Source organism: Melanostigma gelatinosum (genome assembly GCF_949748355.1).
Source record: "Melanostigma gelatinosum genome assembly, chromosome: 20".
NCBI lineage: Eukaryota > Metazoa > Chordata > Actinopteri > Perciformes > Zoarcidae > Melanostigma > Melanostigma gelatinosum.
Genome location: NC_136653.1, coordinates 14266781 through 14283367, shown reverse-complemented (window position 1 = coordinate 14283367; position 16587 = coordinate 14266781). Strand labels below are relative to the sequence as shown.

The following is a 16587-nucleotide window of genomic DNA, read 5'->3' as shown; positions in this document are numbered from 1 at the left end:
GTCCTTCTGTGCTCGCTGCCGTTCCGCTATACTTGTGTACTGTTGCCATAGCAACAGCAAAGGGTACATCCGCTGTAGACAGTCCACTCCAGGAAGGAGGTCTCAGAAAAATACACGTTATTTCACTGTAAAACAAACAAACAAAACATGCCTTTTAACCTTTATTTTAACATTTTAACTGTATAATGTAGGCTACATGAGCCAAAACGTTTGGGAACTGCTGGTTCACTGGAACCACCTTTAGCAAATAGCTGTAGGCCTATGTGTTTTTTGGGTAAAATCTCAAAATGAAAAGTAACAGCTGACTTGAGTAAAGTAGTCTATCTGTAAATTGAACCTAAATGAAGGGCTATCCAACTTACTTTCTTTCCACTGCTGAACTTTATAAAACAATAATACATGAATAAACTATTGGCCTTATACAAAAGTTCCCCTACTGTCTTAAAAGTCACTGAAACATTGACAAAATAAATAATTCGAAGATGATTGATGATGATTATGATTGATTGATATTCATTGAAGTCATCACTTGCGTTACAAAACTACAACTTAAGCTTTTCAAGTTCAATTGGCAGACGCGTGCTACATCGAGTTAGTGATTAAAGATGGTTTTCACTTGATTCAATTAGGATGATTTCAATTTGTCTGAATTTCTGAAGCATTTTGTGACTCTCACCTGACACACTGAACCATATGAGACAACTCGTGACAGCAGATGCAGCATGTTTATCAAACATACACCCGCATACTGCATACTGTCATTTGAGGTGTGGTATCGTCGCTGCTGCCTGTGTGACTTATTTTCGCAGAAGCTACTTGGAAAGAGCAGCTGGCTGTTCTTGCATACAATGCAGAAGTCCAGGTACTGACGGATAGTGTCACAGGTTGGTGGTTTTCTGCAAATTGTGTCATGCAAAGTATTTTCAAAGCATTTGCCTGTGGCTGCATGCAAAAAGAGCAGTTTCTACAAGAAGTAACGCTTTTGAAACACATACTAAACTCTGTGTTTCGTTAAGCAGGCAAAGATTCCAAAGACACCCAAAACAAAATCTTTGACTGTGCTGATCAGGCGGTGCTCGAGTGGGATTCTCAAAGAGAGCGATTGTTGAGGTCACTTTGTAGCTCCTCGTGGTTTTTCCAGACAGAGCTTCTTCTTTTTCCGCCTCAAGACTTGTGACAACATGAGAGTTCATGTAGGACAGAACAGGCTGGCAGACACTGATAATGGGCACACAAAGCGTGACCTGTCTAAGCCCCCATGTATCAGGCTATGTTTGAACATCACACTCTGAACACTAACGATGTGTAAACAGCCAGAGGGGAGAGGCTAGAGCACACTATAAATGGCAGGTATGTACCAGACCAGGACAACACCCTACACAAATCAGATCACTCTCTGTGCCAGAATGTGACATAAAATCACAGCACTGAGTTAAGCATGCAGGATACATACAGTAAAGCCCTCATTTAACATAATATTATCAAGCTTTGCATTGGACCAAGTGCTTGTTTATTTTTAGTCTCTGTTGAATTCCAGCCATAGGTGTAGTTTCGCTCTGCCAGGCAGCTGAATGAATGTTTTAAGGACACGGTGCTGGACTTGTCAGACCGGTGTGGCAGTGGGTGTGGACTGACGGCGTATAAGAGCCTGATGGGCTGGCATTAAGTGTGCACTGTGTGGATAGGCTCAGAGGGGCACACACGTTGGATCTAATCCCTACGTACAACGAGCAGACGGGTGTATGGTTGCGGTAACTCCTGGAACATAAGTGACACTATACTCTGGAGGAGGAGAGGACTCGGCTCATGGTGATATCATTTGACTGGAATCAGAATGGAGTCAAATGGCACAGTTGGGAAACACGGTGAGTTGGTGTGTGGTGACGCACAGATTTATACCGCCTGTTGAATTATTCTATACTGCATCCAAGAGCTCACCTGTTGAAGTGTTTCACATGCAGTGGGGGGGGGGGGGGGGGGGGGTGGAAAATATCTGGTGTACTTATGTTCATGGGATTTTGGCAATAAGAGTTTTTGTGACTTCATTTCATCTGTATCTAAAAGTTGCTTGGAAGTTTTTAAAAGAAAAGAAAATACATGTCTACAACTACTATTTTTGTTGTTGTTTTGGTATATTTGTGGTTTAGGTTCCCGGATGAGTTTGAGATAAATACAATCCAACATGTAGCCTACTTAATGGTTGATGTTGACACATCACCGGTTTTTTTCTGTCTCTGACAACAAATTTGCCACCCAAATATTCAAAGTGTTCGGTGGTTTAGTTTTTGTTTCCAGGACAATATCATGTTTCACGCAACAGCAGAATACCAAACACGTGCCGGTGTCATGTCTGTCCACAACCAGAACGCTTGTAAATGAATTACAAATATTTAGAAAGTATATGTGTAAGTGGGCGACAGTAGACGCATTACCACCACTGGGTGGCGCTATTTCACAGCTCATCACTCAAATAGGATTTACGGACTTATTCAAGATTTTAGCTTCCTAATTGTTTGTCCAAAAAAAAGCGTTTAAACTGCGCACATGCAACATGCATTTAAAGTTGTATTGTAGCCGATAATGTATTTTCCATTCTTCAAGGAAAGTCTGACAACAGTGTTCTTCTAAAATTCCTGAATGCATTATTAGAGCCGATCAGAAGCGTCATCCGAACTCGATGGCATTGAGATGTTTTAACACTAATAATATGTTAGGACTGAATATCACGTTAACTTTCTATATAGTCCTCGGGCAGAGTGTGCACATCTGGACATGCACCGCTGCAGGGACTATAACAGAGAAGCTGTGAGTTTAGACCCGCCCCGTGAGGTGGGGAACGACGTGTTGGCTGCTGCTGCTCCTCCACACATTACCGACTGGATATCTCGTGTTTTTACTGTAAAAAAAAAAGAATCAATCAATGAACAAAGAAGAGGAAGAAGTTATTCCACAATGTCTTGTTTACATAAGCGCCTGAAAAGGACGAAATCAGAGGAGCAAGCTTTCCAGGAGCAGGTGAAAAGAGTTGCGCAGGAGAATGGAAAACGGTTAGGTAAGTCCCCCCCCCCCAAAAGGTGTGAATGTGCCTGAGTTCACGTAAAATGACGCTCTGGCTATTTTCACCAGCACGGGCAGGCTAATGTTTTGATGGCCTACATTTGAAAGGTGTATTCTATTCAACATAGATCAGTGATCACAGCGAAACTTGCAGCAGGTAAACGCACTGAATGTGTGGAGCAGTAAAGAGGCTTTATGGAGGCTTCCTCATTGCCTGGAGCGGTGAATTCTTTCTTTCGGTGAAGTCTTTCTGTCAATATGCCAACTCAGAGAGAGAGAGAGGGGGGGGGGATCACATGGCATGCAATCTTTTTGTCTTTCAAAAAGGGACAAACACAGGAAGGAGTTTCAACCTTCAAAAGAGCTGAATGGACAGAGGGGAACTCCTCCTTTTTTTGCAAAAAGAAGAAAAGAAATGTAGCAGCCTACATGATTTATTAGTCATGTTAAAAAAAGAGGACAGCAGAGCAATACAATGCAAACTGTTATAAAGCACTATAAGCAAATACTACTTTGACACAGCGACAAACTGTTGCACCATCTTGTCTTGTCTTGTTTTGCTCAACCCTTTCTCTACCATACATGGGTCTTTTGGAGCATCTGTCACTTTCTCACTGGAAAACAAAACAAAAAGCACCCCGCCTCCCTCCGAGGTTGTGTGAGAAACCTCGTTACCTAATTCCTCTGAGGCATTCCACCTTATTCCAGGCATCTTCTTGCCCTAGCTTGCCTCACAGGGTGTAGTCGACCTCACGTCTGAAACTGATTACACTGCAAAAGAAGGAAAAAAAAGAAAACACATCAGATTTTCATAAAGTTCCTTCAAAGGCCACAGATATGGGAAGTGTTTGCTGCTGTTCTCTTTTCATAACACAGACCTGGTGGGTGACTAAGGACCTCTCCTTCACGGTAAAGTAGATAACATGAACAAGGAGATGACGAACAAGTAAGCTGCGACTAGACAGAAAGCCTGACTGAGCAGAGGCGGCTTTGAAGCTCTCGAGCTGCTTTGCCTGGTCCTCCTCGCTGAGTTCAGAGGCTCATAAACAGCCTCTGTGAGTCTGTGGTGCGATCCGTGGGAGAAAGAAATGCCTGCAATGTTTAGTTGCTGCCCACGAACCAGACACAATCCCAGCTGAGTTGTTGTGAATGCATTTATCCTCAAATGCCCTTTTGCTTACTGAGAGGACATCAATAGGCATTTCACACAACTGCTCTGTATTATATTTAATGACCATCATGCGCTGGCGTGATGTGCAAAGCTCAGTCCCTCCCACACACACTGACGAGCACCAGCCTGACCTCACATCGGCACAGACGGAAAACAAATTGATTAAACATTGACCTGCCAGCATTGTCCTGTGAGCTTATTGTTAGCTTCCTACAGATGTTACGCACCCTTATTTAATCAGCTGATCACTTCACCTGAATGATAAGCCACTGGCACTGTTGCATGAAACACTGGACTGTACACTCAGAGCTGAGTACAGAGGTACACACAGGGAATGTTAGAAACTGGTTCACGAGCAGCTGCTCATGCTCAGATTTACAGGGTCTTTTTCAGACAAAAACAAATGAATAACATGGAAAAAGCTCCCATTAGAAAGCAAGAAATGCAATTCGTCTTGGTGAAAGCCAGGAGTCACAGTCAAACTAAGGTTATATAGAGGGGCATGCAGTTCACAGTTTAATATTGTGTTGGAAACTTACTATCACACATTTTTCCTTAATAACAATGTCATAATTTCCCTCTATAGAAACAGCCCCTTGCTAGTGCATCGTACATTATACGGCATTTAAATTGATTCGATTTGTGTTTGACCCCTGCAGGTTTGGAGGGAGATCCAGATCTACAGTTCCTGCTGGTCGGCGGGCAGCTGATCAAGATTCGCTCGAGCACCTGGAAGAAGAACCGCTTCTTCAAACTGCAGGAAGACTGCAAGACGTTGTGGTTTGAGTCCCACAATGTATTCAGGCGGAAAAATACTTGTGAGTTGTTTTCTACACGAGTTACATCTGTTTATTTACATAAGGCACAAAAATGTGAGAAGTTCGACAAAGCCTAGAATCCTCCCGAGTTCCAGTTTGTGTGAGAGTTTTCTTTCACTTGGGCTAGTCCAACCCACTGTCTTCTTGAGCTGTTCATTTGTCTGCTATTATTCTGTCAACATAGAGTTCTCCCTTCAGATCTCAACAACAGCTTCTTGCAAACACACCCCTCAAACCCCACTGCTACTCGTGAATATGTGAGCGGTGCATACTGCTGTGAGGCCAAAGACAGACTGGAAAATACTAGTGTTTGTCCATGTGTGTGAGAGAGATTATTTCCCTCAGATTTCTGGTGTAGTAAGCCACTGTCGGGGTGTGAATGTATGGATGCGTCCTCTGGGCTGATGCCACCAGACCTGATAACCTCTGTCCCGAGCCTGAGCCTTGAACAAACACTGAAAGACAGAGCAGTGCGCCTAATCTTCCACTTACAGACACAGAGGTGATATCGATCGATACGGTCGTGTGAACGGTCATGTGTCGAAGCTGATATTTAACATGACCAAACTGGCTGAGAGACGGGCCTTGAAGTCGCAGGCATTTCCTTGTTTTCGGAAATAAGCGTGCATGTTTTATTGCTTTCCTGTGGGCTCGAGCTACCCGCAATTACCGATCAACTCGAAAGCACGTATTGTTTTTAACCAAGAGATTCTTCTGCTGCTTCACCGGAGCAGAAGTTGTTTCATTTCTACAGACACATTTCCATGAAGTGGCTGTAAACCATCCACTGAGTGAGAGAAATGCCCTCCACTCACTTCTCATTCGTCCCAATGGACTGTAAAAAGCTCCTGTTCTCTTTTTCCCACGCCCTGTGACTGTAGGTATATGGGGGAGTAATATTCAGAGTAAAAACTTAGAATTGCGAAGAATACATTTGTAAATTTCAGAGAAAAAAAACTCACAAATTTCCGAGAAAACCGCCTTCTGCAAGAATGAGTGTTGTTGTTGTGAAGGAACCACACCGCTTCACTTTGCACGGTTGGATCAACCTCACACCACCAACGCCGCCACTTGCTGTGTATTATGCCTGCAGTGGATGACCTCATCAAATTATACTTTCGTATTTAGCAATCAGTAAATACTCGTGATTTTAATCCAGAATCACCATGTTATCATAAGCATCCAGACTTGACGTTGCCATGAATTGGGCCTTTTCAGAAGAGAACAGCATACTGATTTAATACATCTAATACGCCATCATAAGCTTACATTCACACACGGACATACAGCAAACTAACAACAAACACCCTCATCCCTGATCAATGCTGTGTTCTCTTTGAAGAAAAGAGTTTTGAAAACAGCCGCAGGAACTTTGAACTTGCACAATCATCTCATTGTATTCAATTTCATCTGGTATTCAAGCAATGCCGGGCAGGACACGGATGACATGACGTGGACATTGTGGAGAGATTGGACTCTCTGAAAATAATCCAAATTCACAAACCCTAAACTAATCTACGGTGGTCTGTTTTTGTGGGCATAATGTGCAAGCGCTGCTTAGACAAACACTGCCCTTCTGGTGAGTGCCTCCAAGGTATTTTGTTCATCCGGCAGTCAGCTGAGTGTAAACCACCAAGCGTAGGGTGTGTTTCTCCACACCGCCCCCTCACTGTCGGGAGTTATTCTCTCAGAGTAATCTGACCTTCAGATTCATTCTGCCCCCTAGACAGTCTCTGATTCTCTCAGGAACAATGGCCGCTCTTCACCAGACTCCCCAGCCTGTAGGATGTAAAGGGTGGAGACACTGTGATTGTAACCCAGCTTCAACATATGGCCTCTTAGCTAAGCTTCTGGTGTTTTGTTACCAGGGCGGTTGTTGCCATTTAGGGTGATTACATCATGCTCTCCCGTACATTAAGCTGCTCAACAACAGAGCAGGACCCCCCCCAATGTATGGGTGAAAACAGGCTTTGTGTGCAGAGACCTTCAGTAAATGTTCTCTTTGTGTGGCCGTTTAACACAATATATGTCGATCATAACATTTTATGTTTCGCCCACGTGTTGCCAGTGTGTGAGGCGAGAAGATCAAGTGAGGCCGGACTGCATCAAACGTGAAACTCAGTTATCAAATCTCCATGGAATGTGTTTGTGTTGCCAAAGAATCCAAATATTCAGCAGACAACAGCAAAATGTCTGAGCGGCCATCTCTTAGAGACCGTCTCTGAGGGCTCTTCATCTAAAACTGTTGCATCGTTCAGTTTTTGGGAAACAAGATTCCAGCTCAACCTACTGTTGTTATGCAACATGTTTACATGACATGTAGTAACAAAAAATTATGTTGGAGAAGATCCTATCTCACCACAATTTATGTCTGATTATGTCTCTTATGATAAGAGATTTGTTTGGGAGGAAAACAACGTATTTTGCATTCATCTTCTCAGTTGTTCCAGACTATATCAAGTTGTTTTACTTGTAGAACTGCACTTCTATAGCGAATCAAATAATGTAATGTGATGGGAAAGGGGTCGCTCTTTGCGTCGTTCAGTTTTGGTTTTGTAGCCCACAACTTTACAGCAGACAGACAAAGTCAGCATCTAGCTGATATAGTGAACGTCGTGCTGCATTTAGAAGCTAAAGACCGAGAGATTCCCCTCAGGAGCTGATTCAGCATAAAACACAGCTAGGAGAGTGAGTATTAGTCGTAGGGGGCTAAAAACATAGCAACACAAATGACTGCTGATGTTGCTGTGTGTTTGCCGGATGTGTAAATATTCAACTGTTGTGGCTCACGAGTGAAGGCCACAGAAGCGAGCTACCACACAGAAACAAAAGCCTTCCTGTAGATAAGATGTAAAAGCAGTTTGTGGCGCTCTGTGTTGTTTGTGGACACCAGGACAAAAAGTCTGCTGCCTCAAGATACTGACTTGTCTAAGGGCGGATCGTCAAGGTTTGCTTTAAAGGGCCAAGTGTGACTTCCAGCGACGTCGTGGTTGTTCCGAGTCATCACACTGAAAACTACTGTGAATATGATTCTAAGAAGATATTAACAATTATCACGACTGCTGATGACAGAATTGGTAATCAACAGAAAAAGCAATTTTTAATGTTCAATTTCTGTGATATATTTTTTGCATTAAACTTCAAGTGTGCAACAGTTATTCTCTTCTGATAACGGCTAAATTACAGGAAAATCATTCAATTTGGAAATCTCTAACGAAGCCCTTCCTCCCTCCAAACAGTCTCCATCGATGACATTGATTCAGTGCGCATGGGCCGTCAGTCGGAGGGGCTTAATAAACACACCCACAGCAGTGTTGAAGACCAGTGCTTCTCCATCATCTTCAAGGGCCGCAAGAATAATCTGGACCTGATGGCAGCCAACGGGGAGGAGGCGAAACAGTGGGTCAACGGCCTGGACAAGATCATGAGCAACATGCACAACCTCAGCCGGCAGCAGAAGAGTGAGCAGTATCCTTGACTTCTGGGTCTTTTAGTGAAGGATGTGTTTGCAAATGTGTTTCCCAAAATGGAACTCATGAGAGGAGATAAGTGCCTTTTTGCTGTGCCAGATTTGTTGTTTTGTTCTTAATTAGTTCAAATATAATTCTTAAATCTAAATGTCAGTTGGATCATCAACTGCATGCGGAAAGCAGACAAGAATGAGGACAACAAGATGACCCTGAAGGAGCTGAAGCACTTCCTGAGACAGGTCAACATCAAAGTGGACGACACTTACGCAGCGGAACTTTTCAAGGTGAGTCGCAACGAGCCGTTGCATCCTGCAGATCTTGATATGTTATCCATAAAAACGCACAGTTCGCCAAACTTAAAATCTAGTATGTGTTTCATCGTGTCATAGAAATGTGACGAGTCCAATTCAGGCACCCTGGAGGGCTCAGAGATCAAGCACTTCTACGACCTGCTGACATACCGCGAAGAGATAGATGTGATTTACGGAAATTACGCTAGAACAGATGGTCAGATGAGCTCCAGAGACCTGCTCAACTTCCTGTTGACTGAGCAGAGGGAGGAGGTGTCCATGGAAGACGCTCTCAAGCTGATTGAAAAACACGAGGTGGATGAGACAGGTAGGGCTAAGGAGTTTTACACAACACAGTATTGAGAGACACACGGTCACAATCCACATATCGTGTCATATTCACCGGGTCTGTCTGTCCACCAGCGAAGCAGAAGAAGCGCATGTCCAAAGACGGCTTCCTGATGTACATGCACCATGAGGAGGGCTTCATCCTCAACCCGGCCCACAAACCGGTGTATCAGGACATGCACCAGCCCCTCAACCATTACTACATCTCCTCCTCACACAACACATACCTGATGGCAGACCAACTCAAAGGACCCAGCAGCACAGAAGCCTACATAAAGTAACTACTTTTACTAACAAACTGTATGTAACATTAACTGAAGGGGAAACTGCTTCTTGAGTTCTGACAACAGCCATGTCAACATGTGCTGGAGTGCAGTGATCCCAGGTTTTCATGAAGATTGTTTTTCCCTGCAGAGCACTGATGAAGAGCTGTCGCTGTGTGGAGCTGGACTGTTGGGACGGGGCTAACGGCGAGCCTGTCATTTACCACGGATACACACTCACGTCCAAAGTGCTCTTTAGAGACGTCATTAAAGCCATCAAAGACTTCGCCTTCAAAGTATGTTCCATCGCGATGATTGCATTTCCAATCCATCCCTGTTCTTCTCACTCGGACAGTTATGGAGAGCTTCACCTCCACTGAATGGTTGTTTCCTTCGTTTCTCCAGACATCTGACTACCCAGTGATCCTGTCCCTGGAGAACCACTGCACCGTGGACCAACAGAAGCTCATGGCCCATCACTTGATCTCCATCCTGGCTGATGCTTTGGTCACAAAGCCTCTGGGCAACACCATGCCCACCAACTTCCCCTCACCTGAGGTGTGTAAATCTCAGAAAATTAACAAAAACTGCCACCTCTTAAGCTAATGAACCACTTCACTTTCCTGTTTACATTCATAAATAGTCAAAGGGTCCGACTGTGAGGCAGTGTGCGAGAGAACACCTCGTCCAACAAGAGTTATCTCCTCCTGACGTAATGTGTTGCTTGAGGACTCCGCGTGGATGCGGTGATTGGAGATTTTTGCTTTGTTTGGTTTTTTTATACCGTCATTGACCGCTGACTCCTCTGAACTGGCCGGTAAGAGCTGCAAGAGGCATTTCCGGCAATCGGCTAAAAACAAGCTTTACCAAGTCTGTTCCTGGCCACATTTTGGGGCGTGTCTCAAAAACAGACAAAGAAATGTTTGGTGTGGTTATCTTTGCCACCATCTTGACTGTAATGGAGCCGGGAACGACAACTGAGTGAGATGCAACTCTTCTTTGTTTGGGAGGGAAGAGGAGCCACACCTGGCCGAGATCTGCACTACACTGAGTTTCATTTGTATGTGAACATGGGCTAGTTTCTAGTGTTTGTCTAGGTGTGCATGTCATTAATCAAGCATTATATCAATGCTCTTTTTTCTGCTACGAACTTATTGTTCACTGTAATCTCCCCCATAAAGCTCTCTTCCTTTAGCCCTTATTATATCTTAAATAATAAACATCTATGATGGATGTATTGAAAATGTCCTCAGCACTAGAGGCGGGCTAAAAGAGAGGAGGGCAAAATTAGCACGTCAAATCCTTTTTCAGTGACATCCCCAAGCCCTGTTCGAATGTAGCACCCATGGGATGAATGCCTGTGTCATTGTGAACTTGCGAGGAAATTATAATTATCCATTACACAGCATTTTCCTCTCTGTCATTGGCTGCTGAGAGGGCGTGATAAGCAATCAATAACACATGTTTTTTGTCCATTGAAAGACAAGAATATGCTTCCCTTCATTGAGCTATTGAGTGGCACATTATGTTTATGAATTGCATAACACATAAACACACATTTTGTCGGTTTCTGTGCAGGAGCTGAAGGGGAAGTTCCTCATCAAGGGGAAGCGATTGAACAAACTGGATGCTGCCCTCAACAATAACAGCGTTGTAGAGGAAGGCACCGTGTCTGAGGAGGATGAGGCTGCAGATTCTAAGGAGAACGGACAGAAAGCCAAATCAAAGGTGCGTCAAGTGTCAGTAATACATTATTTTAATAAATGCGTTTACTTCAACGAAACTGAGCTGCTATCCTGTCTCCTTTTAGAAATCAAAAATTAAACTTGCCAAAGAGCTCTCAAACGTGGTCATCTACTGCAAGAGTGTCCATTTCAATGGCTTTGAACACGCCAAGGAAATGCAAGCCTTCTATGAGATGTCCTCATTCAAGGAGAGCAAAGCTGTCAACCTGGCTCAGACTTCAGGTAAACACTAACCTACTAACCTACTTACTAACCTAACTGACAAATTCCTGTATGATTGATTTCTCATGAGCAGAGTATGAGAACTGTTTCAATGTGTTGTTGTAGCGACTCCCTACATCCATCACAACATAGACAAACTCAGTAGGATCTACCCTGCTGGCTCCAGAACTGACTCCTCCAACTTTAACCCAGTGCCCATGTGGAACGTTGGCTGCCAGATAGGTACGCTCCCTTTACTATATGCAGAGATCCAGCCATTAGCATATTGAGTGTTACAGTTTATAGTTGAGGTTTCACTCCCTTCTCTCTCCGATTTGGTTTTTAGTGGCGTTGAACTTCCAGACTCCCTCCAAGGAGATGCACATAAACCAGGGTCGGTTTCTGCCAAACGGTGCTTGTGGCTACATCCTGAAACCAGAATTTCAGAGAAGCCTGTCCTCTCAATTTGACCCCAGCACACTTTCCAAAGGTCCCTGGCTGAAGAAGAAGACCTTTAACGTGATGGTGAGAGTTCTTTGCAGTTTAACCCTAAAGTGTTACGGGTGTAGTAAGGACCCAGGAACAGTACGACTAACACCAGGAATAGCTTGACTTGAATTCTTTATTTTCTTCGACACACACGACAGGAAGAATATTCTCAGGAAAACAGTGACAGGTTCTCGTGGTCAAGGACAGACGGCTGAGCGAGTTACCAGGCCAGAGGCAGGGTCGGCAACAGGGACTCAGTCCAAGGGTGTAGGCGGGAAAGTCTTGCATGAAAGCAGAGAACGATCTGGCAGTGAGTGTGTGTGAGGCAGGGGTTTAAATAGTGGAGGAGGCAGAGTGAGCAGGTGAGAGTAATGAGCTGATGAGGCGAGTGTGACTGGCAGGTGCACTGAATGAGCCGATTAGGTGAGTGAGAGGTGGAAAAAACTAGATAGAAGTGACAGAGCTGTGACATAAAGAGGTTTATAACATTCAGAAATCCAGAAATGTGAATACATACAAAGGGAAGTATAGAAGAGAGGAGGTCATAATATCAAGTTTGAGGTTCGGACATACAGGACTTAACTCAACTCTATATTTAATGGCAAAAATGGACTCAGATAAGTGCACTATTTGTAATGTTACGGAAGACGTGGAGCATGTTATCCTGAAATGTCAATGATACAATTCAGACAGGAACATCTTGAAGCAAAAAATATGTCATTTGGGACGGAAGTGGAGTTTGGAGGGAGTTCTGGCAGTGGACGGAGAATGGCGAGAGTGCTGCAGGGCACTGTTGCGATTTCTTAAAGAAACGGGATTAGACCGTAGGATTTAGTTGGTAGTAGGTGAACAGTGAAGAAAAGGTTACCCTGAAAGTTGGTTGCGACTCGCCAGTCAATTTTAAAGAAGAAGAAGAAGACATAAAGAGGTCACACCAAAGTCACATCAAAGAACCAGCGTTCTCAGTCAAAGGCAGACTGTTGTGCTGCCTCACGTCGCCTGTGTTGCACTTGACCACACTGCAAAGATCACAGCCAACGACTATCTAGCGTGTACGTTCTGTGGCTGCGCGACAGGAAAGAACTCTCTGTACTAGCAGGTAACGGTGGTCTGCATTCGCCATTCGAAAAGGGAAACAGGAAGACCTAGACAGCGGATATACAAGCCGTTGTTATGATACATACGTGAACCAAAGCAGTTTGTCGACCATTTTCACACCAATCTCGCTCACCAGTTAGCTTCATTCCAGATGGACAAATTGTTTTGACAATTTTCGTGTATTGGAATGTCCAGATGAGGCTGAACAGCCAAACAGACTGATTTCCCTCACCGACGGATGCTTAATCACCAACAGCGATAAAATAGCCAATGCTCGGGGTGTCTGGGCCCTAAAGTAAAGTTAAAGGTGCCCCGTGGAGTCAAGCTTTTGAATTTGTGCTTTAAATCTCTGATATTTGCTAATGACTTTTCATGCTGCAGACATGATTTTCTTCTCTCTTCATATTTGTATTGTTACATATTTGTGTTTTGTTTCTCGATACAAAAGGTGATCTCAGCTCAGCAGTTACCTAAAATCAACAAGGACAAACAAAAATCCATCGTTGACCCTCTGGTGAGAGTGGAGATCTACGGCGTCCCGGCAGACAACGCCAGCAAGGAGACACACCACATCGATAACAATGGTGAGTGTGTAACCCACATACACATACACAGATATGGACACACACCGCATTGTTCAGTTTTACCTCTGAGCAAATGTCACACGCTGAAAAATAATCCCTCCCTGCAGGGTTCAACCCGACGTGGAATGAGAATTTCACGTTTGACATCCACGTCCCAGAGCTGGCCATGCTGCGGTTTGTGGTGGAGGACTATGACACAGCGTCCCACAATGACCACATCGGGCAGTACTGCCTACCGCTCACCAGCGTACAGAACGGTAAGAGAGTCCAGCTTAAACAGAGTTTGAACTATCAAAACAATTAGATGGACAACAGCAAGATGTAAATCATATGACTGTTTTTCGTGGTTCATATAATGTATGAAGTGTTTCTTACACTGATTTGCCGACGAAGCTACAACTCACTTCCTTTTTTCCAGGGTATCGCCACGTCCCGCTGCTCACCAAGAGAGGTGACGTCATCTGCTCGGCCGGACTCTTTGTGCATCTCATGCTCATAGACGCCCCGTAGGACCACGTTTGGATAAACCTTCATGTCAGCAACAGCATTTTTTTTTAAGGAACTCTTTGAAAGAATTTGTCCAGTTTTAATGCTGAATATATTTTAAGTTTGTCATCTGCCAAGCCGCAGGTCCTGCCTCACCGTTTTATGCGTAACACTTTCCGGTCATTGTGTAATTTTAGCTTTTTTTTAAAAAAGAAGTATGGTTGAGAGTTCAGAGTGAGTGAAAGAGCAGTGTGGGAAAGTATTTAAAGAAAGTCATTCAACTGTATTTGCCATATTGGGGGAGGGGGAGGGTACAATAACTAGAGGAGTAATGTGTATATAATTCAGTTTTTCTGAATAGTATTTTATTTCTTATAGATTTCTTATGGCTTTATATCCCTTCAGGATCATACAAATCATGCTCATGGAAACAATGTATTTGTCAAGAAACACAACGAGCACTGAACTGTTTTCGTGACTCTGCCTTGATTTAAGTTTAGTGCGGTTATGATGTTGGTCACTGGAGCAACAGAATAAACAGTATGATATCAAAACGTGAATGTTTTGCCCATCGAGAGAGACACGTGTGTGTCTGATGCTTTTTATGGTTTTATGTGAAGCACTTTGAATTGCCTTGTTGTTGAAATGTGCTCTACAAATAAACTTGCCTTGCTTTGCTCCACAATGTTTGTCAATGTTTTAATGATGACTATTTTTGACTGCAACATTATGAGCATATCAAGAAATGAACTGTATCATACACAAATCTGCTTTTAACATATTCAGCGTTAATTCATCTTGTCAAGTATTTCATGTCAAACTAATATTTTCTATCGTACTTGTCTTGTCTCTTGTATGAATTTTCACGAGCTCTCAAATAAAACCAGCAGAGTCCTTCATTCAAGCTTTTGTGTGTTTATTCATCATGAAGTGATTCGGCTAATAACAATAATATCGTGAGGAATATCAGATCATGGAACAATTAGCATAAAACATTGAAAGATATGGATAAATATAAAGCACAACAATTGCAAATCTTAATTTAAGTCTTAATTTAAGTCTAAATTGTGTCCTTGATTTAGTATTTATTCAGAATCATATTAATAAACTAATTCTAACATCTGTAATCACTTTAACTTGGTTTATTGTGGAAAACAGTCAGAAATAAAAAACTAAAATCAGGTGAAATGATCAAGGACCGATCTTGTCTTTCAGCTGACAGCTAAAATGCTTCTTCAGTGAGTTTGTTGTCTGAATAAAAGTGAGACCGGTTTGACATTGTTTCCCTGTAAATCCAACGGTGCATGTGTCTCAGAAAAGTCCTGCTTTTTTCTTCATATCACTCTGCCTCCACTTTGGCAGGCGCTTGAAGTCTGAACGAGTCGTTCCAAGCAGGCTCTCAAAAGCAACATCAGAGAGGTAATCCTTCAATCAGAGCACAGAGGACAGGAAACAGTTAGACTGACCTCTACTGTACTCTCTGTGTTAATACATCACTAATTATAACTGAATCACATTTACAACCAGAGAGGGATTTTGAGTCAACGGGGTCCTTGGCACAGACGTGTAAACGGGCCCTCCTTACAGGTGGGCAGGCTGAAAAGAGACAGTGTTTCTTTGTAGCCATTTATTGTCGATGTAGTTACTTTGTGTTTCTTATTTTTGAAGTCACTGTGCAACTTTCTTGTCAATTTGTCTCTCTTTGTAGTTATTTTTTTACTTTTTGTACTCATTTTGTGTCTCTTTGTAGTTATTTTGTGACTTTTTGTACAGATTTTGTCTCTTTGTAGTTATTTTGTGTCTCTTTGTAGTTGTTTTGTGTGCTTGTAGTTGTTTTGAGTCTACTTGGTGTCATTTTGTGTCTCCAAGCACTCATTTTGTGACACTTTGTATTTATTTCATGTCTCTTGGAGTTGTTTTGTGTCTCTTTGTCGTCATTTTGTTTCTCTTTGTACCAGTAGTACAAAGAGATGAGTGTTGTGTTTCTTGGTGTCATGTTGTGTCTCCAAGCACTCATTTTGTGACACTTTGTATTCATTTTGTGTTTCCTTGTAGTTCATTTTGTGTTTCCTTGTAGTTATTTTGTGTTTCCTTGTAGTTCATTTTGTGTTTCCTTGTAGTTATTTTGTGTCTATTTTTAAACAAACTGAGTGAACAGCTTAATTAACTAATCGTGTATTTGTGCTGTTCTGTATTTTACTGAAATGTTACAGTAGCCTTTGTATGCCTTAAAGCTGTTTTACTACATGAACCACAAAACAAACAATAACATTAGATTGTATTTGGCAGATATTCAATATTAAGACTCTAATCCGGATACGTAGAAAAAGACTGCGATCAGGACATCTCTGAGTTTAACTGAGCTGTGACTAAATTCAAAGTGATTCGTTGAGCAGGCAAAGATTCCAAAGACACCTAAAACAAAATCTTTGACTGTGCTGATCAGGCGGTGCTCGAGTGGGATTCTCAAAAAGAGCGATTGTTGAACTCACTTTGTAGCTCCTCGTGGTTTGGCAGACAGAGCTTCTTCTTTTTATTTCCTCAAGACTTGCCCCAACATGAGAGTT

General features: G+C 42.9%; 1 protein-coding gene across 2 annotated transcripts; it reads left to right on the top strand.

Annotated features, from left to right (window-relative positions):
• Positions 1 to 1685: 1685 nt before the first annotated feature.
• LOC306794172 (1-phosphatidylinositol 4,5-bisphosphate phosphodiesterase delta-1-like) lies at positions 1686 to 14919 on the top strand. Of its 2 annotated transcripts, none has more exons than XM_079292123.1 (15): positions 1686 to 1865; positions 4888 to 5046; positions 8286 to 8514; positions 8671 to 8800; positions 8906 to 9134; positions 9230 to 9431; positions 9569 to 9713; positions 9823 to 9975; positions 10996 to 11145; positions 11228 to 11384; positions 11490 to 11606; positions 11710 to 11888; positions 13399 to 13534; positions 13642 to 13791; positions 13953 to 14919. In XM_079292123.1, exons 1-15 carry the CDS (start codon positions 1835 to 1837, stop codon positions 14042 to 14044), a joined length of 2259 nt encoding a protein of 752 aa, XP_079148249.1. In that variant the 5' UTR covers positions 1686 to 1834; the 3' UTR covers positions 14045 to 14919. The 2 variants fall into 2 exon arrangements, with proteins under 2 accessions (XP_079148249.1, XP_079148248.1); XM_079292122.1 differs by lacking the exon at positions 1686 to 1865 and adding an exon at positions 2916 to 3052.
• Positions 14920 to 16587: the final 1668 nt, after the last annotated feature.